The sequence below is a fragment of the Mercenaria mercenaria genome, chromosome 6 (assembly GCF_021730395.1).
Source record: "Mercenaria mercenaria strain notata chromosome 6, MADL_Memer_1, whole genome shotgun sequence".
Classification (NCBI taxonomy): domain Eukaryota; kingdom Metazoa; phylum Mollusca; class Bivalvia; order Venerida; family Veneridae; genus Mercenaria; species Mercenaria mercenaria.
Window position 1 is genome coordinate 56,469,269 of NC_069366.1, and position 27,406 is coordinate 56,496,674.

The 27,406-nt window shown below is 34.9% G+C and overlaps 1 protein-coding gene across 1 annotated transcript; it reads left to right on the top strand.

Moving 5' to 3' along the window:
- The first annotated feature begins 8,760 nt into the window (after nucleotides 1-8,760).
- Nucleotides 8,761-27,370, top strand: LOC128557771 (cytochrome b5-like). Its single transcript, XM_053546011.1, has 6 exons — nucleotides 8,761-8,933; nucleotides 14,738-14,774; nucleotides 18,234-18,325; nucleotides 20,803-20,829; nucleotides 21,377-21,414; nucleotides 24,910-27,370. The coding sequence occupies exons 1-6, from the start codon at nucleotides 8,820-8,822 to the stop codon at nucleotides 24,995-24,997; spliced, it is 396 nt and encodes a 131-aa protein (XP_053401986.1). The 5' UTR covers nucleotides 8,761-8,819; the 3' UTR covers nucleotides 24,998-27,370.
- The last annotated feature ends 36 nt before the right edge of the window (nucleotides 27,371-27,406 follow it).

The window sequence follows — 27,406 nt, forward strand, 5'->3', positions numbered from 1 at the left end:
GTGCCTAATCTGTGGCAATCTTTTCATTTACAGGCTCTATGATGGAACATATAATAACTATGACATTCAAACTTAACACAAGGGCTAAACACCCCTTCAGGAAGTTCCCTATTGATTTTGGGGGTCAATATTTCACAGTCAAAGCCACAGGGATACCACATCCTGCATACCCAACACATTCTGTCACTACAGTTTTCTTGCATTTTTTTTACATTCAGTCACTTGTTTCTGAGTATCCATTTTCCTAGCCATCTCTCCTCCCTCCCCCACAACACTAGCCACATACACTCCTAAAGTAATTTTTGATACTCAGTTATACTGCCCGGTCCCATTCTGCCTGTGAGCAATCTAATGCTATGCCCTGTATAGGCAGAGCTCTTCTTTACTACTGGCTGTGTAAGGCTAAGGTCAGCTTAGTTTGAACTTTTACTTCCTTGCAACTTGAACGCAGAATGAGTGAGTGAAGAATGTGCACCAAGATATAAATCATAAAGTCAAGAGATTTTTTTTAAGAGAGTCGCATTATATAGATCCATCCCATCCATCCATCCATCTGAGAGATATTGTGGAAATGCTATATAATTTGTATTTGTTTAACCTTAAAATACCCTGCTAAATTTCTAAAATGGACTGATCCATCATTCAATTTGGGTAATTATGCCGCAATACCATTTATTATTCAAAGGGGTGTTCACTGAAAATTTATTGACTGAAAAGCAAACAGTGCAGACCATGATCAGCCTGCACAGACGTGCAGGCTGATCTTGCCATGCTCTGCACTGGTCGCAAAGGCAGAATCACTTGCCGCCAGCAGGCTAAAGGTTAATAACTGTCAAAGAAAATTTGGACAGCATATCTGCATCACACTCTTGTCTACAATTTATGACTGTCAATTTGAAAGTGTTCACTGATCTTTTACAACAAAATGGCTACAATGACTGAAGTGGTGTTTATATTAAAACTTTATAGAATATTGTGCGTTTTAATCAACCTGGCGGGGCAGGGTTTCGAGACGGTCCACTGCATTATTGTGCAGGATATGTATGTATATTCGGCAACCTGATTTCTTATGCAATGGCCATCTACCTTACATAATTATTTAAGTTGAAACCACAGACACTTGGTTAGAGGTTACTTAAACCTCTGAATGGTCAAAATCATGATGAAATATTCGACTAAGCATGCATAATAGACCCAAAATGCCAAGAAAGTAACATCTATATGCATGCTTAGTTTAATATGTCATCATGATTTTTGACCTCTCAAGAGGTTTGTAACCAACTTACCAAGCGTCTGTGTACAAATCATAACCCTATTTTTTTAATCTGCAAAATAATAGTTTACCTGCAACTGTCTCTGTTCTGTTTAGCAGACACTGGTTAATATTTCTCTTAACACTTTCCCTCTTTTGTTTCTTTGGTTACGCTTGAAATGCTGCTAATTATGATGATGAAATACATGTGTGGTTTGTTTACCTTGCAATGTCATGACCTTGAACTATTTTCTGGACAATGATTTGATTGGCTATATCGGTGGGCTTGGCCGTATTCGACCGATTTCGGAACTAATCGGTAAATTACGTAAAAGGACGTATTTGGTATCATACACAATTGGTTTCGTGTGTTTCCGTTGAAGTAATCGAACATGGTTAGTATTCGAACATGGTTTTCACCACACATATTATCATTTCTCGATACCTGACTGACGGTGAAACTATTTTTGATGCAGGGCTAACTGAAAACGAACTTTGAACATGAAATTCTGATTTTTGGTATTTTAAATTTGTACACAAAATAAACTAGCGACCACTAGTCATAATCGTTTACGATTGCTAAGCAGTAGAACATAGAAGACAAAATCCCATGAATCTGCTCAAGACAAAATAGCTAAAGTTTCTATACTTGCGTGTGTTTATTCTGAAAGGATTTATGTGAATGTAACTAAAATGTTCATACCTTATATGCTATTTTTATGGGGTCAGGTATTAATATTATAAAACAAATCATCAAACATGTTGTCATTAACTTTCAAAATTACTGAAAACTGAAATTTTTAAGTTGGGTGGACACACTGGTTCAGAGGGCAAGGCACTTTCCTTGGGAAGTGAGACCCTGGGTTCGATTCCTGGCTACTCCCATTGCGGCGTGTCATATTGTGCAAGACACTTTATCAAAATTGTCTCAGTCGACTCATCTGCACATAAATACCAGTAAATTGCTTTGGGTAATCTGGAACAACTTATAAGACCTTCCTGGGATAAGGAATAAGTGGTTTTAACTGTTCTTAAAATAGTGTCGCTCAAAAAATCTACAGAGCTTATCTTCATTGATTCACAAATCGACTGTAAATAAAATTTACCTTTACTTCTGTTTCTTATGTAATCATGGATACCCTGTAAGTTTCTAGACTATGGAACGCCAGATGCAACTTTGATGGTTTATTTATTGCTATTCTGCAGTGCTATTTTCATCCGAAAGTGGTCATTACTGGTAAGCTTTCATTAGTATTTAATTTTCATTATTGTGTGGATCGATGTCGTTCGGCGATAGTTACTTGTCATTCTGCAGTGTTTACTTATCACTCAGCAGTGATAACATCTCACCAAGGAACCAATTCCGTACCAAAATATTCTAGAATTCAGGGGCGTCGGAAGGTGTTTGATATTGGGGCCGCCGCGAGGGGGGCGGGGGTAGGTGCGGGAGGGGGCATCCCGTAAGGGGGGTAAGGGGGACCTCCCCCTGAAAGTTTATTAAAACGGGATCATAAATGGCGAGTTCTGGTGCATTTTAAGGGTACTGAATCGCATCTCAAGTCTCCAGTATTTTCTTACTATTTACATGACTATAAGCAAAATAAAGTTTAATAAACTCTTATCAGAATGAATAATGTATAACGCAATACAAAGAATGCATGTATGTTTTTTTTGCATTTAATGTATTGAACAATAATCATTCATGTTACATTCATTTCTTATTTTTGTTTGAAATATCATTTTTTGAGTAAAAACAATTTATGTAATTAATTCCTTACATCTTAGCGGTGTGATAAATCTTAACACTTACCTCTTTCATTAAATAAAAACATGATAATTATTTTTCTGAATTTTATAAGTTAATACCTTTGCGGCTGGGTATAGCTTAAACGTTCCATTGACTAAAGACATGCCAATTAAAAACATGCTGATTTGTTCATGCGTAATTAAGTCCAATCACGGACACGTGTGTATGACTCCAATTAACACCCCCGATCGTGTCACCGTCACCACGGTAACACACTAATCTGGACAGCGTGTATTGTTTAACGCGAAGCAAAATTTAATATACTATACAAAATATTGGGTCCGCATATCTGCGACTCCAACTTATAAATTTACAAAAAATCGTTTTTGGGCAAATTATTGGGGCCGCGGTCGCGGCCCCTGCGGCCCCACTTCCGACGCCCCTGGAATTAATATTTCTTGTTACCAGTAATCACAATATTTTGAAAATAGCCAGTGTTATCCCTGGTATCTGTGACCATGATTGAGTTATTGTAAACACAAACCTCACTGCTCGCATGATGCAACAAAAAGCAAGCATATTTAGGTACCTTTTTACAAGAGAGCTGACTGGGATAGCCTAAGAACACGCATAGACGATTTTCAAAGGGACATATGCTCAGTTGACCAGTTGTGGACATAATTTTCAGGTTCGATCAATACAGCCACAAACAAACGCATTCAAACTAAAACCACATTACTCAAAAACAAATTACCAAATACCACTGGCAAGTAAGAAAAATAACGTTTTTACTTCAAACACCACTATCGAAAGAAATCTTACTTAAGCAATCAAAGCAAGATGCTACATGTACAGATACACTAAAAATAAAACAAAAACTGTATCAAGAAGATGAAGCAGGTGTCTTTAATCAAAAATTTCAGTCTGCCTTCAGAAACAAATATCCCTTCTAACAAAAGTCTTTTTGTTACTAACAAGATTCAACATATGAAGAAAACAAAGCCCAAACACAGCTCCATAGGAAGATGTCAGACATTGAGATATATCCATGCCTGGGATAGAGAAACTCCTCCCTAATCTAGATCCCCACAAGGAAGTCTATCCTGACCAGATCCTAGGTAGTACCCATTATTCTCAAGACTTTTTGCAAGCAAATGTCCCCCTTTCTCCAGATAATCTTCTCAAAACGTTTTTAGTCTGGATCCACTCCACAACCTTAAAAGATGGCAAATGTCGCCCCCAATCTGTTAGAAGGGCCCAAAATGTAAACGTGCAAAATATCGTCTTATCTCGTTTATATGTATTCTCTGTGAAACTCATGAAAATATTGTCTCGTCCAACATTACCAAGCACTTTTCTGGTTCCATGTATTTTATGTATTTCAGCATAATTTCAACGCCAAAAATTGTAATACCAAACGCCTCTTTGTAGGTTGCATAGATTAAGAAAGTCAGCAGTTTTTAACACACAATGGTTTATTTACTAGATGAACTATACTAGAATCGAACAAGGTAAAATACATTAGTTCCTTTAACCGTTTTTGTACCACGGCAAACGTTTAGATAATTTATACTTCTAAGCCAAAACGTTCTATGTAACATTATTTTAACCTTTCTAAATCTTCCATATTCCTTAACCTTCTCTCTAACCCGATCTCATATTGTTTAAGTATCCGATTTCATTTTTGTAAAACATTTCCTTTCCTCCAATTCTATCCTCCTGATTCCGTCTCTCTTCTTAATTCCGTCCTTTTTTAAGCATTTTCCTGAGTATTTATACAATTTTCATGAACTGCATCGCAATAACATGAAAATATCAACAGCAATTTCAAAAACGTGCAACTTAAAACGCCCATTATATACTCATATAACCGTAAACAACAGATGTATAATCAATCACCATTGGGTATTTTAGTAAATAAAGGACTAGTACTGAAACAAACAAAATAATTGATTAAGGTCTAATCCAACAGACAAAACATTCGACTGTGATATTCACTTCGCTAAAGTTGTAAACAACAACAATATGCTGACCAGGAAAACAAAGTAATTAACATTTTTGAACAATTAATAAAAGTTCCATCGAAAACAATAACAAAACAGTTAAGGTCAAGTAAATCAATTTCTGTTGAGAAGTTCGAAATATCTGACCGGCTATAATAGTAAGACCAAAACTTAATGGATAAAACATTCCGCCGTAACAATGACTTTAACATGTAAACAAAATGGCTAGTATATCTAAGAAGTATTTGAATTCTCTACCCTAAACAATATCCGATAGAATAAACACATTGATGATTTAACAGAAAGCTGGCCTGCGCTCTATAATTGTGTGATAAAGATCAAGCAAAACAAAACTCCTTATGCTCATTGATGATTTGCTGAAATCTATCCATCTCAGGAGACAAGTAGACCTTTCCTGGGGGAAAAAAACTCTTGCAAAAAAAATCCACTTGCATTGTATCCGTCGAAACACATTCTTGAATAAAGTCTTTTCCTGACAACAGATTGCAGTCACTTATCACCAATGACTCAGAGTTAGAACTACTCCCGTCTCTCATTTGGTGTGTCCCACGTTCTGTACTCTATCCCTAACTTTTTCCTATATAAATAAATAATGTTCCTCAGTATGCTTCTAATACAAAAGTCGATTACTGTCATCTCTCTTTCTCTTACAGTAGCCAAATACCAAAGAAATGCACAAGATCTAAAGAAGCTCAAAAAGGGAATCAAGAAGGGGTATGAAATTCAATTCAGCCAGATACCAAATAATCCATACCACAAAAAGAAAAACTGAAACAGACACTAAACATACAGTTCACAACACTACACCAGAAACAATCGCATCTGCAGAATATCTTTGTGTCACAATATGAAATGATTTATCTTAAGGGAAACACATAGAAAACGTCACCAAAAGTCACACAAACTAGGATTGCTTATATGCAACACGAAAGCTCACTCAATCAAACTTAAATCAAGAGCATACATGGCATTTGTTAGGCCCGAGGTCAAGTACTAATTCTCTGTCTGGTCACTACACTCAAGTGCTGGCACTGGATAAATTGAGCTTGATGGGCAACACTTTATTATGACCTCACCTCCAATATTACTGACATGTTGACCACCTTAAACTCGAGACGATTAATGGCTTGTTATGCTTTATTTATAACATTACCTATTACCTAGTTACAAACTGCATCTTATCTAAAGAACACTCACCTACAGACAAATCTAAACAATTTCATAATGCTGTAAGTATTCATTTTTTCTCGCACACTATTGTCCACTTTAAAACCAAAGAAAAATATCAAACAGGGAATGCCACGCACCAAAAGCGCAGCCTCCTCAAAACGAACCCCCCAGCACGCAAACGCGTGCACCACACACACACACACACTCAAAGCTTACACATCAGGACAAAACGAACAACACACACACACACACACACACACACTCAAAGCCAACACATAAGGACAAGACGAACGATAAGCATACACACACGCACACACGCGCGCAAACGAACAAACAAAGGAACACAGTGGGGCACCGCCTTGGAACGGTCAGTGGCAAAAACACCACTGGGGAGCTTAAACCGGTTTATGGTGCGCACCCAACCTCACTCTTACCCCCACCATGTTCCAAAGACACGGGACAGTGTAAAAAAAGTAATCCCCTCCAGGTGAATCTCTTACACACGTAATGGAAACAAAAAGGCATGGCATGTAAAACCCACTCGCTGAAAATATTGTCTCTTTAAGAGTCAGCCAATTGAGTCAGACAGTCTGCCAGGTTTAACATGTGTCCACCTAGAAACCTGCTCCGTTTTAACATGTTTAAATACAGTTTGTATATACTTTACGTTGGCTTTTATCACTTTCTCTCTTTGTAAGTGGACAAGTGTTATCCTTTGACCTCACGAGGGGCTAAACTAATTCGTAAATAGGTAGGTAGGTAGGTTGGTTGATAGATGGGTCTGTTGGTTGGTTGGTTGATTGGTTTGTTGGTCGATTGGTTGGTAAAATATATAGATAAGATAAGATAGATGAGGTAGGTAGGTAGGGAAGGCAGACAGGCAGACATGTAGGAGGACATTCGGTAGTGGTTACTTCTAATTTTGGATTGGTTACTGCTACATTGTCACTTCATTTGGCAGTTGTCACTTGTCATTATGATGTGGTACATTTTCATTCTGATGTAGTTCTATGTCATTCTGTCATGTAGAAATGCTTCATTTAAGCAAGTGGAAAATGGCATGTACTTTAAAGGGAAAGGCAATGTTGTTCTCATGTTAAATCAGTCTGTACGGATTTCTTAAAACATTCAAAGAAGTGAAAGAATTTCCAAAATCGGCTTAAAAATGAGAAATTAAGTTATTAGCATTTAAATATTTGATCAAAACGGTGGCCATTTTGTTTCCATGGCAACAAAAAACAAAATGGCGGATTTATGAAATTGTTAGATACATATTTTAACTGTATTTACTTATTTTTGTAAAGTAATTTATCTATTTGTCTAGCTATAGTGAAAGAAATTACCATGTTTTACATCTTACTCAAGGCACATATGAAATTAAACTATTTAAAAGGTAATTTGCTAAATAAAGATCTCAGCATTGTGTAAATGACATCACAAACACACTAAAATTGCCGCCTCCATGATCAGCCATTTTCTTAAATTTCAAACTGCCATATTTTTTTTCAATAGTGGTCCAATTTATAAAAATCTTTCAGCTTTATGAAAGGCTTGAAGATGACTTTCATATCAAATTACATCTACATCTACCGTGTACTGCCCAACAATCAGTTCTGAATATAACTGGGAGGCTTTTCTTGCCCTTTAAAATGCAGTTCTCTGATTGATCAGTTAGAATAATGTAGATGTCATTTTAAAGCAATGATGTAAATTTGTACGTCAATTCACGTCCTTGGTTAAAATCATGAATGTAGCCAAAGGCAGTGGCTAGGATTACGGTACCCGATTCTAGGATTACGGAAGTTCCGTATTCCTAGACAACCATATGAGGACAGGCTAGGATTACGGAAGTATTTAAGAGACATCAAATATATGTTAGGAACTTAGGACATGCATAAATGATGTTTTAAACTAACTTATTTCACTTAAAATAGCGATGTTTTCATGCCTGCCAAATTATTTTGTGTTATCGCCGAGGCGCTCAGTTCATGACTCATTTTTTTCTTTTTCTTCTTTTCAATTTCTTTCTTTGTTTTTTAATATTGTTGTAATTCTGTTGTTTTTTTTGTTTGGAGTATGTTCTTATTTCATATTCATGATTTTGCATTTTTTTCTTTCATTTGTCATTGTTTCGTCTCTATTTGCTTCTTTTCTGTTTCTTCGTTCTTCTTTATTTTTTCTATGTATTGTACTAACCCAAAATGGCGGATCGAAATAAGTTTACAACATCATTTATGCATGTCTAAACATATATTTGAAGACTCTTAAATACTTCCGTAATCCTAGCCTATCCTCATAGGGTTGTCTAGGAATACGGAACTTCCGTAATCCTAGAATTGGAGGATATCCTAGCCACTGCTTTAGCCAAATGTTTGCATATTGTGATTTCGTTAAAAAGATAAAAAAAAAAATGAAATAGAAACAAATCGTTTATTTTGCATAACTGCTTCTGTGTTAAAGTGTGTTTTTAATATGTGTATTATCTGTATATTACAGAAACTGCTAAAACAGACTTTTACTTTAGAACATGTTCATTATAAAGTGGTAACAACATAACTAATCAAACTTATCATTGAATCCACCGGAAGTGAAATTGTAAGGTTGTGTGCGACAGCGAAAACCGAAAATGTCAGAAAGTAAAACATTTAGTTTAAAAGAAGTCAAGAGTCATAACGACTCGAAATCAACATATCTTGTTATATATGACAAAGTGTACGATGTGACAAAGTTTCTGGAAGAAGTAAGTTTGTATATTTCGAAAAATCGTTTGTCGGCATTGGAACAAAAGTGGGTGGGGTACTGGTAAATCAAGGGCTGTTTTGGTTCTAACTTGAGATACTTGGTCGTTAAAATCATGTCAATTTGTTTTAAGATAAACTAATTAATATTTGATAATTAGATAAGTAAACTTTTATATGTATATATATTTGTTTAATGAAATTTCTACTGTCCTACTTTGTGACCTGGCTCAAATAATGCGACGTGCATCATGTCAGACACATGTAAAGTTCAAAAAGTAGCACACATAACCTGATGCAATTCTAGATTTTAAGAGGTCCCAGAAAAGTCACAAATTAGCTATATAGCTAAATCTAGCTATATATAGCTAGAAGTAGCAATAAAACCAAAAGCATTGATCAGGTCGGCATGACGTCACATCCGGAGCAATCGATTATGCAAATTACCTTGGAGGTGAAAGCAGGACCTCGCAATTCGTAGCGAATTAACTAGCGGTGTGGGTTGTGATGTTTTAATTCTCAAATGAAACAAATCAAGAGTCATCTTTTTTATCATCTGCAGTCCTTACGCTATGGTACAATCTATATATTTTTCAAAAAAAGTAGGGTTTTTGTGATAATTGATTTTGTGGCATTTTAAAACGGTCTGGAAAAAGTGACAGATTATGTATTGTCTGCTCTTCGGCGCTACGGATCAGATATAATTAAAACAAGTTCCCAAGCTTATTCAACATTTTCTCAGTTTGTTATATATATATTAATCTAAACTAAATATCTGAGAACAAAACATATTTTTTATTCAACTTCTTTGCTTGAAATCGTAGCAGTTGTTTCTTTCATCTCTTTCAAGTGTCTTGAATTTTTTTTTTTCTTTTTAAGAAAGAACAGATCAAATAAATAGTAAATTAATTTTCTGATATTTTTATGTCCTTTTTAAATAAGCTGATTTTTTAAATGTTTTAATGCTCTGAAATAATTATATTGTTGCCATTTTCTGAAATGTACTTTGTGCGATATATTTTATTTAGTTAATGTAAAATGCTATAATGTCGAAGTACATTAAGTATGAAAGTCATTTAAATAAAGTTGAAAACTTATACTTTATTCTATATGTAATCTTATTGCAGACATTTTTTTTTTTGAAGAAATGTCCTTCCAGCCAAAAAATAGTTTGGTGAATTAATTTTAAAGTTTCAAATGAACTAAATGTTCGGGCATGTGTATTGGTTAAAGTTTTTTTATGTAGTAGCTCTATTAATCCCTTTGTCAATTGACACGCAAATAACAATAATGTGCATCTTCCAAATATCATAAGACCCTGAAGGCATACATCAAACGGATAAGACAGGAAATTACCATAAGGCCCCGAAGGGGTACATCAGAGGGATAAAACAAACAGGAAATCAATCTATTAAAAAGTGATAGTCATTAGGAACTGGTCAAAACTGATTTTCATCAATATACCACATACTGATTGGTTTCCATAGTGATTTATGACTGGAATGAATGCTTTAATTTTGTGGTATGTGGAAGCAGTCAATTGTGTAAGTCTAACAATTAACAAACAAAAAAAATGGACATTGAAAACTACAAGATATGACTAACATTATTCTAGACAAAGCGTGCAAATTTAAATAATTGACAAAACAGAGATCAGTATTTTTTTTAGTATTTTCGTAATTGGAAGTCATCAATTTATTGATACGTCCTGGCTTTTCGTAAAAAAGAAACTAGCATGCAGTTATTATATATATCATTTCATCTCCGCGTGTAACACAGTAGCTCTAGGTGTCATATTACATTTAAAACAATTGTAACATATAAAAAACCACTTTGTGTTATAAATGCTATTGTGATCCTGATACCCTTCGAGGGAGAAAAAAATCCCTTCTCCAGTATTTACGCATAATGTGCTATTAAGCTTTAAATTATGACACCTCTCATTAAATTTCATACGAATGAGAATTTAGGTAAGAGGTGTTGATTTGATTAAATCTGGAGTGACTGAATCACTTTTGACACCACAGTATAAGCTATCTGGCTTTCAGAACTATTTTAATGGCAGGCTACTAAATAGAAGAGAAAAGTGAAACGAATGGAGAAACCTAATTAGATGAAATAGATTTTCTGTTTTATTTACTTTAAAAAGACCTCCGATTTTTTAAATTATAATTTTCATCCAGTCCGTCACAAATATGAGACCTTGCAGCTTACACGGATCAATGATGAATATCACGTCTGAAACCTAAAAAAGAAAGGTTTCTTTCTCGGGAGTGATTTCTGGAACATCATGCTACATTATAAATTCACTGACTTATTAATATTGCCCAAAATTTTACTTTAAGCAAAGAAAAACAACCAGCACTAGTGAAACATGAAACGCTTTTCAATTACAATTTAGCGTTTGCTGTCACCTCCGCTTGTTGCTACGCAACGCGATACGCTGAAGTGCCCGGATATCCGACCTGATCAATCCAAAACCACTCTTCGCTTCATACAACGGAATGTGAAATCTGACAATAAAAAGGTCAAAATTGCTGCCTATAACACCTATGTCCGCCCTCAACTTGAGTACTGTTCAAGCGTCTGGCATCCTTGGCAAAAAACCCTCACTAGCAAAGTCGAAAATGTCCAAAGGTCAGCTGCTAGGTACGTCATGTACGACTACAGTTACACCAGTAGTGTTACACAAATGCTGAAAACTTTAGAATGGAATACACTCCAATATAGAAGGTTACACAACTCATTAGTAATGTTTTATAAAATAAGGACCCAGACAGTTGCAGTCGATCAATCTCATCTTATTCCAACTAGAAACCTAAATTACTTAATCCCCATGTCTCACACTCAGTACTTTTCTAACTCCTACTTCCCAAGGACCATCCGTCTCTGGAACTCCCTACCAACTTTTGTTAAATCTAGCCCCAGCCTCGGTATCTTTAGAGAGAGGCTGGCGGTGGTCAGTATGTAATTCTATTGCCTCTGCCCCATTTTAACTGTAGCATACTGTCTTTTTTAGCTTTTATTATTTTAACATTGTAACATATCATTTCTTTAACAACTGTTTCTCTGACAGCGCCGCCCAGTGATAGTCGGAAATCGACGGTTGGGTGAAAGATGTAGATGTAGATGTAGATGTAGAAAGCAATAGAGCAAAATATGTCAAAATCAAATGCAAACTGATCGTAGTCACGTCCAAGTCATGACATGGTTTATAAGATGAAAGACAATAACAAAAAACCAAGATCTTTGTGGTCACATTTTCATTACAGGTGGCAGTAACGTACCTAGGATACAGTATGGGTTCATGCACCATAAACACTTAAATATATTCTACAAGTTTCTTAGAAAAAAAATGCCAAAAAGTAATTTTGAAAAATTTTTGCCCCTGGGACATTGAGCTATTAGAAAGGTCTATTATGAGCATTTTGACATGTGCATTGCTTCCAGGTCCATATTTTTTAAAAAAAAAAATTCTTTAGAAATGGTTGACTTCTTTTGGGCAAGTGAATAATCTTTCAGAAAAATCTTACTTTAAAGCCCAGTTGCAAACCATTTACGCACAACGAGCGATCAATGGCATATGAAGCATTTATAGAAAAAAGTACTCAAAACTTGCTGAAAGGAAGTTTTTACACCATTAAAATCAAATATCTGGATTTTCTTCATGCAACTTTTTCTACTTTCTGCACAATTCAGTTGTAGCTGTGGTGAAAACAGTCATGAAAAGTTAGACTATTTCGTCAAGAATCAGCAGCTTAAAAAATTCTGAAAAAGAAGTTCTCTAAATTTCACTAGAGGAAACTTTCAATTTGTACTTCATTTTTAGCTTGACTATAGTATACGAAGTATATGGAGAGCTACTCACCCCGGCATGAATTATCCCCCCTTTTAATAGAATTTCAGATTCAAGTTTTGATGCACTTTCACTATATCTCAGTTGTTACTAAATGGATTTGATTCAAACTTAAAATAGTTGTTCAACATCTTCACTCACATCATATGACACAAGGGCCATAACTCTTGCATCAATATTTCATGAATTATCCCCCCTTTTTACTTAGAATTTCAGTTTAAAGTTTTGATACACTTTCACTCTCTCTCTCAGTTATTGCTAAATGGATTTGATTCAAACTTAAAATAGTTGTTCCACCTTATCACCCACATCATATGACATAAGGTGCATAACTCTGGCACCAATTTTTCATGAATTATGCCCCCTTTTATTTAGAATTTAAGGTTAATTTTGATGCATTTTCACTATATCTCAGTTATTACAAAATGGATTTGATTCAAACTTGAAGTACATTGTAGTTGAACTTGATCCACATCATATGACACAAGGTGCATAACTCTTGCACCAATATTTTATGAATTATTCCCCCTTTTTGCTTAGAATTATACTTATATAGTGTTTTGATATACTTCATCTTTACCTCTCTTATTACTTAATATTTTTGACACAGACTCAAGCTATATCAGTATATGCAATATCTTCATCCACCATTGGAGTCATTAAACACTTCAGTGACAGTTCCAGTTTTCTCAGATGTGCCCAGTTTCACCATCCAGCATTGAAATTATTGAGCGCGCTGTCTCCTGTGACAGCTCTTGTAATGTCTACCAGTAAAAATTGAAAAATAGAGTTTTAAAGTATTATGATGAAATGTTAAAAATTCCTGATTTACTTGATTTGTCAATAAGTTTTCCCAATTTTGACAATTTACCACATAAAAGCTCCAAGTTTGATTAGGGGCCTTTTCCCGAAAAAGCCTAGGAAAAGCCCTTGAGGCCCAATATTTAGTATTATCAAACTTTCTGAACTAAGACTTTCTAAAAGAGAAGTGATTACAGATCTGACACTCCAAGACTATCATTTAACAGATCAGGTTCCTGATATATCAGAGGAAGACCAGGGATTCTTTGTTAGATATGTCGGGGTAACATGAAAAGAATGAGGACAATAGATTTCTGGCAAATTCATAAATGTATAAATGTCCTGTTGGATAGCAAACACTGGACTTTTTTTTACGATTGTTACCGAAAAAGTTATTTGATAAATCTTGCTTTTAGCTTTCAGATATTTATTTTTCTTGTAGAAAAGTAAGACAAACATCTGAAAATATTTAATACTAATGCTGAATGTGTGTAAATTAAGTTTTTGTATTTCACAGCAAGTATTTGTATTGTCTGATAATACCCCAGTCTAACCAATAGTACCGGTACCACCTTTGGTTTGGCATATGATGTGATACCAATTAATCTACTTTAGAATATTTTGATATAAGTGGCAGTTCTTAAAATGAAATCTGTTACTTTATGTACCCACAGAATTGCTGTTTTGGCCAAAAGTGTCCACTAAATTAAGTGATTTCACAGTAATTCTTTTTAGCATCTGCTGGCTCTGGCTAGAACACTTACTGTGTAGACATTCAATTGAATTATTTACATGTATCTGAGAATATTTTGCTGCCAGTTTGGAAAAGGAATTTGTATTGCATTTGGAAATGGACTGATATTTGACCCTGTTGGACAGCTAGAAAGGGCCCTGATTCAACATGATTCATTATATTGTTGTCACAAGGTGAGAGAGACTACATTGTATGCAGCCAGTCTGGGGCTGAGAAAACCTAGGTCAGTCTGGGGCTCAACCGTCATCTGAGATAAATGCCTGCCTTGGACATTCTTTCCCAATAATATGTCTAATTTCTGTGTATCAGTGCCTTTAAACTGTAATACAAACTTGACTTAAACAAAACAACTAATTTTGCAAATGATTTGAATACATGTATGTTTTTATTTTCAGCATCCTGGAGGTGAAGAAGTACTTCTAGAACAGGCAGGTAGGTGCCTTTTAAAAATAGAACAGTGGTATTTAGTTGGAGATTAGGCTATAGCAACCCAGGATTATAGTTTTTAGCTTGACTATTCGAAGAATAGTCTAGCTATTCTACTCACCCTGGAGTCGGCGTCACACCTTGGTTAAAGTTTTGCATGCAAGTACATACAGCTATCATTTAAAGGCATATAGCTTTGAAACTTAATTTTTCTTTTTCTAGGTCAATTACCAACCTCACTGGGTCAAGTTCCATAACTCTGACATGTATTTTGAGCAAATTATGCCCTCTTTTTGACTTAGAAAATCCTGGTTAAAGTTTTACATGCAAGTTACTATCTCCAAAACTAATGCAGAAATTGAATTGAAACTTCCCAAGTGTCTTCGGGGTTATAAAACTAGCTGATAGCATCTAGTCCCATAACTCTGACCTGCATTTTGGCCAAATTATGCCCCCTTTTGGACTTAGAAAATCCTGGTTAAAGTTTTGCGTGAAAGTTCATACAGCTATTACTTAAAGGCATATAGATTTGAAACTTATTTTTTCATTTTCTAGATCAATTACCAACCTCACTGGATCAAGTCCCATAACTCTGATATGTATTTTGGGCAAATTATGCCCCCTTTTGAAATTAGAAAATACTGGTTGAAGTTTTGCGTGCAAGGTACTATCTGCAGAGCAAATGCAGATATTAAGTTGAAACTTCACATGTGCCTTTAGGGTTATAAAACTAGTTGATAGCATCAAGTCCCATAACTCTGACATGCATTTTGGTCAAATTATGTCCTCTTTTGAACTTAAAACACTTTTGATATTTTAACATTCTGGGTAATATATTCCTGCTTCTGGGACAATATTTCGAATAGTCGAGCATTGGCTGTCTTACGGACAGCTCTTGTTTTATTGGAATACTGGCAATTTCGTGATGTCTCCCCGAGATATAACACTTACCTTGTTAAATCACATCAATACACTCAGTGTTACTGTAAGTAGTACTATCTCAACAAAAGGTCACAAATTCATTCCTTTTCTTAGTATTGTGCTGTGACTTATTTGTGATGTGGCACTGTAAAAGCCAATTCTAGCATTAATGTGGCCATATTATAATAATTTTGATTGTTATAGGGAGTCTGTACATTTTTTTGTACTTTTTAGCTCAACTATTCAAAGAATAGTCTAGCTATTCTACTCACCCTGGAGTCGGCGTCACACCTTGTTTAAGTTTTTGCATGCAAGTACATACAGTCATCAATTAAAGGCATATAGCTTTGAAACTTATTTTTTCTTTTTCTAGGTCAATTACCAACCTCTCTGGGTCAAGTCCCATAACTCTGACATGTATTTTGAGCAAATTATGCCCCCTTTTGGACTTAGAAAATTCTGGTTAAAGTTTTACATGCAAGTTACTATCTCCAAAACTAATGCAGATATTGAATTGAAACTTCACATGTGTCTTCGGGGTTATAAAACTAGTTGATAGCAGCAAGTCCCATAACTCTGACCTTCATTTTGGCCAAATTATGCCCCCTTTTGGACTTAGAAAATTCTGGTTAAAGTTTTGCGTGAAGTACATACAGCTATTTCTAAAAGGCATACAGATTTGAAACTTATTTTTTCTTTTTCTAGATCAATTACTAACCTCACTGGATCAAGTCCCATAACTCTTACATGTATTTTGAGCAAATTATTCCCCTTTTTGGACTTAGAAAATTCTGGTTAAAGTTTTGCGTGCAAGTACATTCGGCAATTACTAAAAGGCATATAGATTTGAAACTTATTTTTTCTTTTTCTAGATCAATTACCAACCTCACTGGGTCAAGTCCCATAACTCTGGCATGTATTTTGGGCAAATTATGCCCCCTTTTGGACTTTGAAAATTCTGGTTAAAGTTTTACATGCGAGTTTCTATCTCCAAAACTAATGCAGATATTGAATTGAAACTTCACATGTGCCTTCGGGGTTATAAAACTAGTTGATAGCAGCAAGTCCCATAACTGATATGCATTTTGGTCAAATTATGCCCCCTTTTGAACTTAAAACTCTTTCGATATTTAACCTTTTTGGGTAATATTTTCCTGCTTCTGGGGCAATATTTCGAATAGTCGAGCTTGGCTGTCTTACGGACAGCTCTTGTTTAAAATTTTGTTCATGAATTGTATGTTGCAAAGCTAAAACTGAAAGTATGTTTTTTTCTTCTTTCAGTATTACTAAGCTCTAATGTTTCTATGTTATCTATAATGTTTCTATTAAGAATTCTTATTTGCTTTCCTTATTTTTGTTTGCAGACTAATATCTCAATGCTTTACTATTTCCCCAGTATCAGTAAAACATCTAAACCAATCTGACTAAAGTACATCTCCTATTACGCTACGCATAGGATCTGAAAACGACCTATTCATTGCCTCGTTCTGACGGCCCTTTCACTAGCCAATCAGAGCCTAACTTACAACATCTTGCAAATCTACCTCTAGCATTGACTTTTGATATTTACAATTTTTATGTCGTATTGTATCAGATAGCCGGTTAGCTCAGTCGGTAGGCCACTTGCTTTGTAAGCGAGGGGTCCCGGGTTCGAGTCCTGGAATAACTGCATATTTTTCTTACTCTTTGACAATCGAACAAGTCGCCTGATTGGATAACATAAAAATAGCAATAATGGAAATCCAAAATATACAGAAGACGAATGTGAATGGGTCGTTCTCAGATCTTCGTTTAGAAGATCAAGTACTTTAGTCAGATTGACATCTAAACATGCTATAGATATAAAAGTTATTTAAATGAGCCGCATGAGAAAACCAACATAGTGCGTTTGCGACCAGCATGGATCCAGACCAGCCTGCGCATCCGCGCAGTCTGATCAGGATCCATGCTGTTTGCTAACAGTTTCTCTAATTGCAATGGGGTTTGAAAGGGAACAGCATGGATCCTGACCAGACTGCGCATCGCAGACTGGTCTGGATCCATGCTGGTCGCAAACGCACTACGTTGGTTTTCTCATGGTGCGGCTCAAATGTATTGGCAAGACAAGAATGTTTCCTATTACTGCTAGGAATGACTTCCTAACCTCTTCAGATAAAAAAATCTTGCAGCAAACCCCAAGGTATATCAGGAAGATTTCAGATTTTTGGCCAGTAAAATAAGTTTTTCATGACATGTGCCTCTTGGAATTTCTTCCTTCACCTTTGTGCCATTTGGGTATGGACAAGATCAAAGCTAGGTTAAAAACCAGCTGATAGCTGGATTATATATTATTATGATTATGATGATTATGATCCAATTTGATAAGATACGAAAATACTGTTGAATTTACAGAAACAAATGCTACACGTCTAATTTTAATCAAACAGGTGTAATTTGTTCTTAGAATTTTGAACTTTAGAATGTGCATAAAATTTGATAAAGGTATGGTGGAATACCTGGTAATGCCTCATGAATCTCAAGATATTTTTATGTTTATCTTACCAGGAGGTGATGCTACCGATGCGTTTGAAGATGTTGGACATTCAACAGATGCCAGAGAATTGATGAAAGATTATTTAATTGGTGATATAGTGGAGGTAAAATAATTGGCAGTTTCTGTAAATAATGTTGATGATATAATTATATTTGATAAAACAGTGTTGTAGTTTAAACTTAATTAACTCATTGAAAGGTAGATGAACATTTTTAAAATTATTTTTTCTAGAATTTTAAGGTCTTGGCTAAAAGTTTTGTTTAGGTCCACTTTTATTTAATGCTATAAGAGTTATAACTCTCAAATTGTACACATATATGCTATTGCTATGTAAGTAAGAAGGTCAAGAACCGTAACTCTTTCTGGTTTTTAGCTCGACTATTCGAAGAATAGTCTAGCTATTCTACTCACCCTGGCGTCAGCGTCGGCGTCACACCTTGGTTAAGTTTTTGCATGCAAGTACATACAGCTATCATTTAAAGGCATATAGCTTTGAAACTTATTTATTCTTTTTCTAGGTCAATTACCAACCTCACTGGGTCAAGTTCCATAACTCTAACATGTATTTTGAGCAAATTATGCCCCCTTTTGGACTTAGAAAATTCTGGTTAAAGTTTTACATGCAAGTTACTATCTCCAAAACTAATGCAGATGTTGAATTGAAACTTTACATGTGTCTTCGGGATTATAAAACTAGTTGATAGCACCATGTCCCATAACTCTGACCTTCATTTTGGCCAAATTATGCCCCCTTTTGGACTTAGAAAATTCTGGTTAAAGTTTTGGGTGCAAGTACATACAGCTATTACCAAAAGGCATATAGCTTTGAAACTTATTTATTCTTTTTCTAGGTCAATTACCTACCTCAATGGGTCAAGTTCCATAACTCTTAACATGTATTTTGAGCAAATTATGCCCCCTTTTGGACTTAGAAAATTCTGGTTAAAGTTTTACAAGCAAGTTACTATCCCCAAAACTAATGCAGATATTGAATTGAAACTTAACATGTTTCTTCAGGGTTATAAAACTAGTTGATAACATCAAGTCCCATAGCTCTGATATGTATTTTGGTAAAATTATGTCCCCTTTCAAACTTAAAACTCTTTTGATATTTAACATTTTGGGTAATAATTTCCTGCTTCTGTGACAATATTTCGAATAGTCGAGCTTGGCTGTCTTACGGACAGCTCTTGTTATCAGAGTTATAGCTTTTTTTAACTTAGAAAATTGGTTGTTTTTATGTCCCCGGCATCTACTGATACGGGAGGCATATAGTGATTGTCCTGTCCGTTCGTTCATTCGTTCATCCGTCCATTCGTCTGTCCGTACGAGGTTAACCAAATGGGACCGTTTTGTCTAGCATCAATACCGCTTACTAGAATGATTTGATATTAATGCAGATGTAACCTGTGACCATTCCTCATCTTCAGACATCACCTGACCTCAGTTTGACCTTGACCTTATTTTGGACTTAGGTTGCTTTATATGGGCCATCTCTTGGTTAACCAAATGGGACCGTTTCGTCTAGCATCAATACTGCTTACAAGAATGAATTGATACTAATACAGATGTAACCAGTGACCATTCCTCATCTTCAAACATCACCTGACCTCAGTTTGACCTTGACCTTGTCCTCATTTTGGACTTAGGTTGCTTTATATGGGCCATCTCTTGGTTAACCAAATGGGACCGTTTCATTTAGCATCAGTACCGCTTACAAGAATGAATTGATACTAATACAGATGTAACCTGTGAACATTCCTCATCTTCAAACATCACCTGACGTCAGTTTGACCTTGACCTCATTTTGGACTTGGGTTGCTTTGTATCGAGAAGGATGCCACCGGGGGCATCAAGCGTTTATTGAACGCAGCTCCTTGTTTTATTATTTAGGTTTGCTTTTCTCAAATACTGTAGCTTTGGAACTATGTATATTTTCATCATTCATGAGTAGGAAGGTCAAGAACCATAACTCTTTTCTTGTATATTGGCTTATATCAAGTACTATAAGACAAGAGCTTTTGCATACACATATAGTACTCTTGCTAAAATCTGTTAAGGTAAAGTGGGACTGTACATATCAGGCATGTTATGTCATTTTATAAAATCATATCAGCATGTGTCTTTGCATTAAAAAGTTTGTTAATGTCAATATTTTCAGTTTTATTAATATAATGAGTTCATGTAAACCACATATTCAGTATATCAAATATCAGATGAAGATCTACAGTGCTACTTATTTTATGTTAATATTTTGAATTATTTTACATCAGAATCTGTCTATTGTCAAAATTAACATAAAGAAAGAATGTAGTGTTGAGGAAATAATAGATTCCCAACAACATTTCTACTAACCCATATAATGGCCGCCTGCCATTATAATAGGTTTTCTTGATGAAAGATGTTACGCCATCACTTACGGTTAATCCAATGTGCAGAACTGCCTTTAAAGCTAAGCTTTTGAACCAATCTGTACCTTTTTAGAAGTTACGGAATTGAGTGGAACAGTTAAAAAACTGTGTATGTTTTATATTCCTATTCATATTTGATAACCATATTAAAGCTGATTTTATTTTTCAGTCTGAAAGAAAGAACAGAGCTGTACAGGTAAATTTGTTCTTTATTTCTCAGATTCTTAAGGATTAGCTTCTTGAATTTGACATGTTAAACTTTCTTATTTAAATGGTAGTTGTATAATATTTATTTAAGTCACCTGCCAGAGAAACCAGATTGGACAAATGGTTTGCACATCTGCCCCCATCTGTCATACAATGGAATCATGTGATAACACAAGATATTTTTATAAGAAATTTAGTACTAAGATGGCCATATGGAGAAGTTATAAGTCCTTTTATTTTGTTGCTGTGGCAACACATATGGTATCTGTGGCAACATATAGTGAAAAAATATTATAAAAGTTGCTAAGTGGGGTCCGGCAATAAAGTTTAAAGTGCTTGAATTTTTTTTATCTTAGTGCTAACTTTGACTGATATGAAGCTATTACTTTGAAATGTTTGAGGGGTAGTATGGCTCAACATTGTTGCTTTTTAGGCATCAACATTCTAGGTTAAAGCTGAAATGCTTTGTTTGAATGCATTCTGAAAGCGCTTGAAATTAACCAAGTTGGTAAAGTTCTGTTGTTTCCTTCTTTCAGGAAAGGTTAACTCCTGCTGCACCACAGACACAATCAAAGTGAGTTATTTCCCTTACTCTTTGGACACTAAGGACTAAAAGAATAAGTAACCTCAGACCATTACTTTTACTATTGTTTATTGTAAAAAAATAATGTCTGACAGTTGTTTTTAGCAAACCAAATAAAATTTTACCAGACATTTAAGGTGGTCTTACACATTTATGGAACTCTGGTATAGTGTGAAATTATTATTCAACAAGACAAAATTATAGGTACTGCAGTTGAGTTGATCCACAAAATGAAACAAAATGAACAAATATAAACTACCATGTATTTTGTCTTCAAATTTTTTAAGTCCACAGATTTGTGTCCACATGAAATAGCAGCTTTAAAAAGACAAAAACCAAGGAAAAATTTGTTTGTTTGTTTTGTTGGGCTTAACATTGCACCAACACATTTATAGGCCATATGGCAACTTTCTAGCTTTGATGGTGGAGGAAGACCCCAGGTGCCACTCCGTCCATTATTTCATCATGAGCGGGCACCTGGGTAGAACCACAAACCTTCCGTTAGCCAGTTGGATAGCTTCCTCACATGAAGAATTCAACGCCTCGAATGAGGCTCAAACCCTCATATTTATTTAATGTGTTGCATTATAATGGGGGCTTCTGTTCTCAGTGAATTTTATGTTATGCACAAAAACACACTAAGTTTCTGATCTGAAAATCGAAAACTATTTATGGTCATGTAAATCACATTTTCTGTATGAAATATAAAAGTTGGTCCCCAGGAGAAATATGACCAAAAATTTGTCAATAAATCTTCCCGTTGTCTGGGATTTAATAACTTGGAAAAAGTACTCTTAGAAAATGTTTTCTTGCCAAACTGTTATTCAGGGGATTGAAAATGTTTATTCAGGTTTGCCAAATTGCTGGCCGTTAACAACAAAATGATATACTCCCGAGATGTAATAAATCTGAAACATTCTATAACTTTGTTGTTAATTAAATTGCTTCGTGTAATATCGGGTCCCGAAGGTCATTTATGAAAGTGTTACCATCTTCATTGTCATATAGGCTGGAACATTTAATACCTCTTACAGGATTGTGATATGATTGTATTGTCAAGAAAACATAATTACGAAACATATTTCAGAAAGATGTAGAATTCTATAAATAATTGTGTCCTATTTTGATTAAAGTTCGAGTCTGAAATGTAGACTCGGTGAGTCATAAACGTTAGGAGAATCCTAATTAAGAATCCTCTTAAAAATTGAATAAAACTTGTATTTTGTAAAAGTAGCAGTTTTTTAGCTCACCTGAGCACAAAGTGCTCAAGGTGAGCTTTTGTGAGCGCCCTGTGTCCGTCGTCCGTCGGCGGTGGCGGTGTCGGCGTCAACAATTTGACTGTTAACACTCTAGAGGTCACAATTTTGGCCCAATCTTAATGAAACTTAGTCAGAATGTTACCCTCAATAAAATCTTGGAAGAGTTTGATATTGGGTCATTCGGGGTCAGAAACTAGGTCACCAGGTCAAATCAAAGGAAAAGCTTGTTAACACTCTAGAGGTCACAATTTTGGCCCAATCTTAATGAAACTTGGTCAGAATGTTACCATCAATAATATCTTGGACGAGTTCGATATTGGGTCATCTGGGGTTAAAAAGTAGGTCACCAGATCAATTCAAAGGAAAAGCTTGTTAACACTCTAGAGGTCACATAGTTGGCCCTATCTTAATGAAACTTGGTCAGAATCAAAGGAAAGACTTGTTAACACTCTAGAGGTCACAATTTGGGCCCAATCTTAATAAAACTTGGTCAGAATGTTACCCTCAATAAAGTCTTGGATGAATTTAATATTGGGTCATTCGGGGTCAAAAACTAGGTCACCAGATCAAATCAAAGGAAAAACTTGTTAACACTCTAGAGGCCACATTTATGACTGTATCTTCATGAAACTTAGTCAGAATGTTAATCTTGATGATCTTTAGGTCAAATTCGAATCTGGGTCATGTGGGGTCAAAAACTAGGTCACAGGGTCAAATCAAAGGAAAAGCTAGTTTACACCGTAGAGGCCACATTTATGACCGTATTTTAATGAAACTTGGTCAAATTGTTGAGCTTGATTTTCTATAGGTCAAGTTCGAATCTGGGTCAGGTGGGCTCAAAAACTAGGTCAGTAGGTCAATTCAAAGGAAAAGCTTGTTAACACTCTAGAGGCCACATTTATGACTGTATCTTCATGAAACTTAGTCAGAATGTTAATCTTGGCGATCTTTAGGTCAAGTTCGAATCTGGGTCATGTGGGGTCAAAAACTAGGTCACAGGGTCAAGTCAAAGGAATAGCTATTTAACACTAGAGGCCACATTTATGACCATATCTTAATGAAACTTGGTCAGAATGTTAATCTTGATGATCTTTAGGTCAAATGGGTCAGGTGAGTTATACAGGGCCTTCATGGCCCTCTTGTTCATAAATATTTGTTAACATAGGAAATTTTGCAAACAGTGCATCCCTGTGAAGAAAGTGAACAATTATTCTAAATGAATATAATATCAGAGATGCTATTGAGGTGCTTAATGAGATTAGGATGCAAAATTTGTGTCATGCATATCTCAAAAAATATTTTACCCAGAGCCATCAAACCTCACAGGATTCAGCATGTGAAAATATGCACCTGGTCTTTTAATTGGGATCTCACACAGACAGACCAGACTTATGGCCCTTGATTTAGTCATAAATATGCATTAAAAGGGTGTTAAAACTTGTGTTGCTTCTCAAAAAGTATTTGACCTGAGACTACGAAACATTACTGGAATATTGTTCAGCATGTGAACTTGTGCACCCGTGGTTTTCGTAGAGATTTCATACAGCCAGTCCAGAGTTATGGCCCTTGACTTGGTCAAAAATATGCATTAACGACATAAAATGTGTCCATTGTATTTTAATATGTACTTGATCTAGAGTCATAAAACATTAGAGGATTGTTATTTAGCATGTGAAGTTGTGCACCTGATGTTCTCTTTTGGCTTTAACTCAGCTAGACCAGAGTTGTGGTCCTTGACTTAGTGAAAAATACACAAATGCATAAATCTTAAAAAATATTTCACCTAGAGTTATGAATTTCATGTACAGTGACAGGAAGTGCAGGCACCTGTTTTTAGTTTTTCAGTCTAGCTATGTCCCTTTATTTCCATTCGGGAATATTGCTCATTTAAACTGAGTGGTTATGGGCATCAACTTTGAATAGCTTACCCCTCACCTGTGTTAGTTCGAAATCTATCTTGGGGTGTAGAATCTTTTTATGTGAGGAAGTCATTCAGCTGGTATATAGAAAGTCTGTGCTTCTACCAAGGTGCTTGCCAAGTCCTTGTAATATAGCTCAGAGTGGCACCTGGGATCTTTCTCCTCAGTTAAAAGCTAGAGAATTGTGATATAACTCCACTCCAAACGAAACAAGCAAACAGCACTTTAAATAACATTGATCTGCTTGAAGGTCCATCGAGTATTCAGTTTTCATTTGCCTAATTTTCTTTTGATGTTCTATATTTCAGTGGCTGGTCAGGCTGGCTGATACCACTTGGAATTGCAATAGCAGCAGCACTTGTTTATAGATTGGTAATAGCACCAAGCGGCGCATAATGTCATTTCCATCTAAGTTACAAAGTAATATATTGAAGACTTTTACATGGGATATGAAAGCAGAGTTTTCTGTGACTTTTGGAAGGAACATTAATGTGAGAGACGCAGTCAAACAACTTTTGCAAATAATGAACATTGTTCAGCCCTAGAAATATTTATATACATTACAAATTGGAATACATGTATAATGAAACAGCGTACATTTTCAGATGATTAAGCTCTTTTTTTTTTTTTTTAAAGACCGTGTCAAAGCACTTAGGCTACTAAAATAAATAAATGAAATAAAAGTATGTTTTAATTTTTGAAAAAATTATATCTCACAGTTTTTGTCACTGATACAGATTTTTTTTTAATTGTGAGCTTGTTATTCATTTGTTTAACTCTGTAATAAATAAGCATGCATATGAAATGAAAGGCAAAAGTTAATAGATGTGTATTATTCCATGTAAATATTTTAATGTTTACGCAGGACCAATAAATCCAATGTTCTGGTGATTGTGCTAAATTCCAAAACGGCTGTTGTCAGTCAAATTTCTAAGTCATAAATTTAGACAGAAGTCCAGTGCTAATTATTATTTAATTTAGTATTTACTGGTGGTGCAGACATTTTGCTTTAATATTAAACAGTATGGTATCATAATTTAGCTTTAATGTCAAGGTGAAAAGAATGCAATTTTACTGTCTGAATTTTTGACTTGGAAATATTATGAATATAATCCATTATGATTCAGTCATATTTTACATGATTCTTTTTGTTTTGATTTTTTACACATTTACATTGTGTAAATTGTTGCATATAAGTTGTTGCATATAAAATGTAATCAGTTAGGCTATATTTCACACCTAATTAACCACTTGAATAGGGCCCATGGTTATAGGAGAGATCGCCGTGATGTCACGCCTTAACATACGTTTATCTGGTGGTTGGCAAAACAAATGTTTTCACACCGTTTGCGTATTGAATCAGAATTTTTAATTTTTAATAACTTTTTTGCTCATTTATGGATTTTCAAAATTCAAAAAGATTTGAAATACTACCAATTTTCATATTTTTGTGTCCAAATATCTTTTTTCAGTGAATAACCGTTTTAAATGACATATAATTTTAAAAAGCGGCGTAGTGATGTTCACAACCTTTAGAAAAACAGTGTAAGTTAAGCGTTCATAATTAATCCATTTTATTTCGAAATAACAATTAAAAGTCATCAATAAATTGCTTGTTTTATAACCTTTCCTTTGATCAAAAAAATGTTTATGTAATTTGTGTTTTTAGAAAGTTTAGACCATTAGAAAAACATCACTGTTTACAAAAAAAAACATGGACGATCGACTTCTGCCCACCCGATCACTGTCTTATCAGTTCTAAAAATAGAAAATACACCTGATTTGTATACAAACACGATCTCTCCTATAAATCTGAGTTGGAGACAAGTCCCGATACACCAACAATATTTCAGAGCATAACTTTGAAATTGACCAATGGCAAGGCCGCATTCACGGTCTGGTTTCAAAACTCAATTTATAACCTGTGAACCAGTCTTACATTGTGATAGAAATAAAATATTATGTGAAAAAAAAAGTTGTTCTTGTCTAGTGTCAACCTTAAAGAATGCCTGTTAAATGTTGATATTTTTGATTAAATATACAAAAATATTCTTTGGAAGCCTACGACACAAACATACAAAAAAGGAATTAAATTATGGGGAGTTGAATATTTAACGTTTGTAACCTTACTTTCAGTCCCAATACGTTGATGGTTTTTGACTAAGTAATATGACATCTATCTGCTGTTACATTCTTCCAATTTAAAAGTACTCTGCTTTAGAAAAAATAGCTATCATTAACAAGTAACCAGATACTTGTAGGCAAGTTTTGGAAGTTTCTGCATGGACTTTGCTTTTTAATAAATATTTTGTAGATTAGCTTGTCAGTATTACAGTTTACAACCATGCTTGTAATTTTATGACCTTCAAAAAACCTGAAACCATTTTTATAATGTGAAAGTGTTGAGAATCCGTAAATTTGTCTGTGAAAATATTTTGAATTTTTTCTGATTTCTCTATGAAATTTCTGGAAGTGTTGAAAGAAAAAATCAGAACATTTCAGTGCAGTTGTAGATATTTTTCAGTATTTTCATAAAACATCTTTAGTGTTTTACAAACCTTGAAAGTTGAAACATCTTTGAAAAGAAGATCGTTTGAATGTCCCAATGAAGTATTGAAGAATGGCTGGTGTTTATATGATGTTGTTAACTGCAGTTGTGATTTATTTATGTTTTAAAGGAATACCATATACATGAATTTGTTAATGGATACATATACTAGTTAGATATGACATTAAATAATGATCTTTGATAAAGATCATAAGAACAGACCACTCTGTTTTTCAGTTCTTCGATTGTGCAGAAAG

Coding starts and splice junctions, on each gene's coding strand:
- LOC128557771 (XM_053546011.1), top strand. CDS start 8,820: ATGTCAGAAAGTAAAACATTTAGTTTAAAAGAAGTCAAGAGTCATAAC. Junction 18,326..20,802: donor TAATTGGTGATATAGTGGAG/GTAAAATAATTG, acceptor TTTATTTTTCAG/TCTGAAAGAAAGAACAGAGC. Junction 21,415..24,909: donor GCACCACAGACACAATCAAA/GTGAGTTATTTC, acceptor TCTATATTTCAG/TGGCTGGTCAGGCTGGCTGA.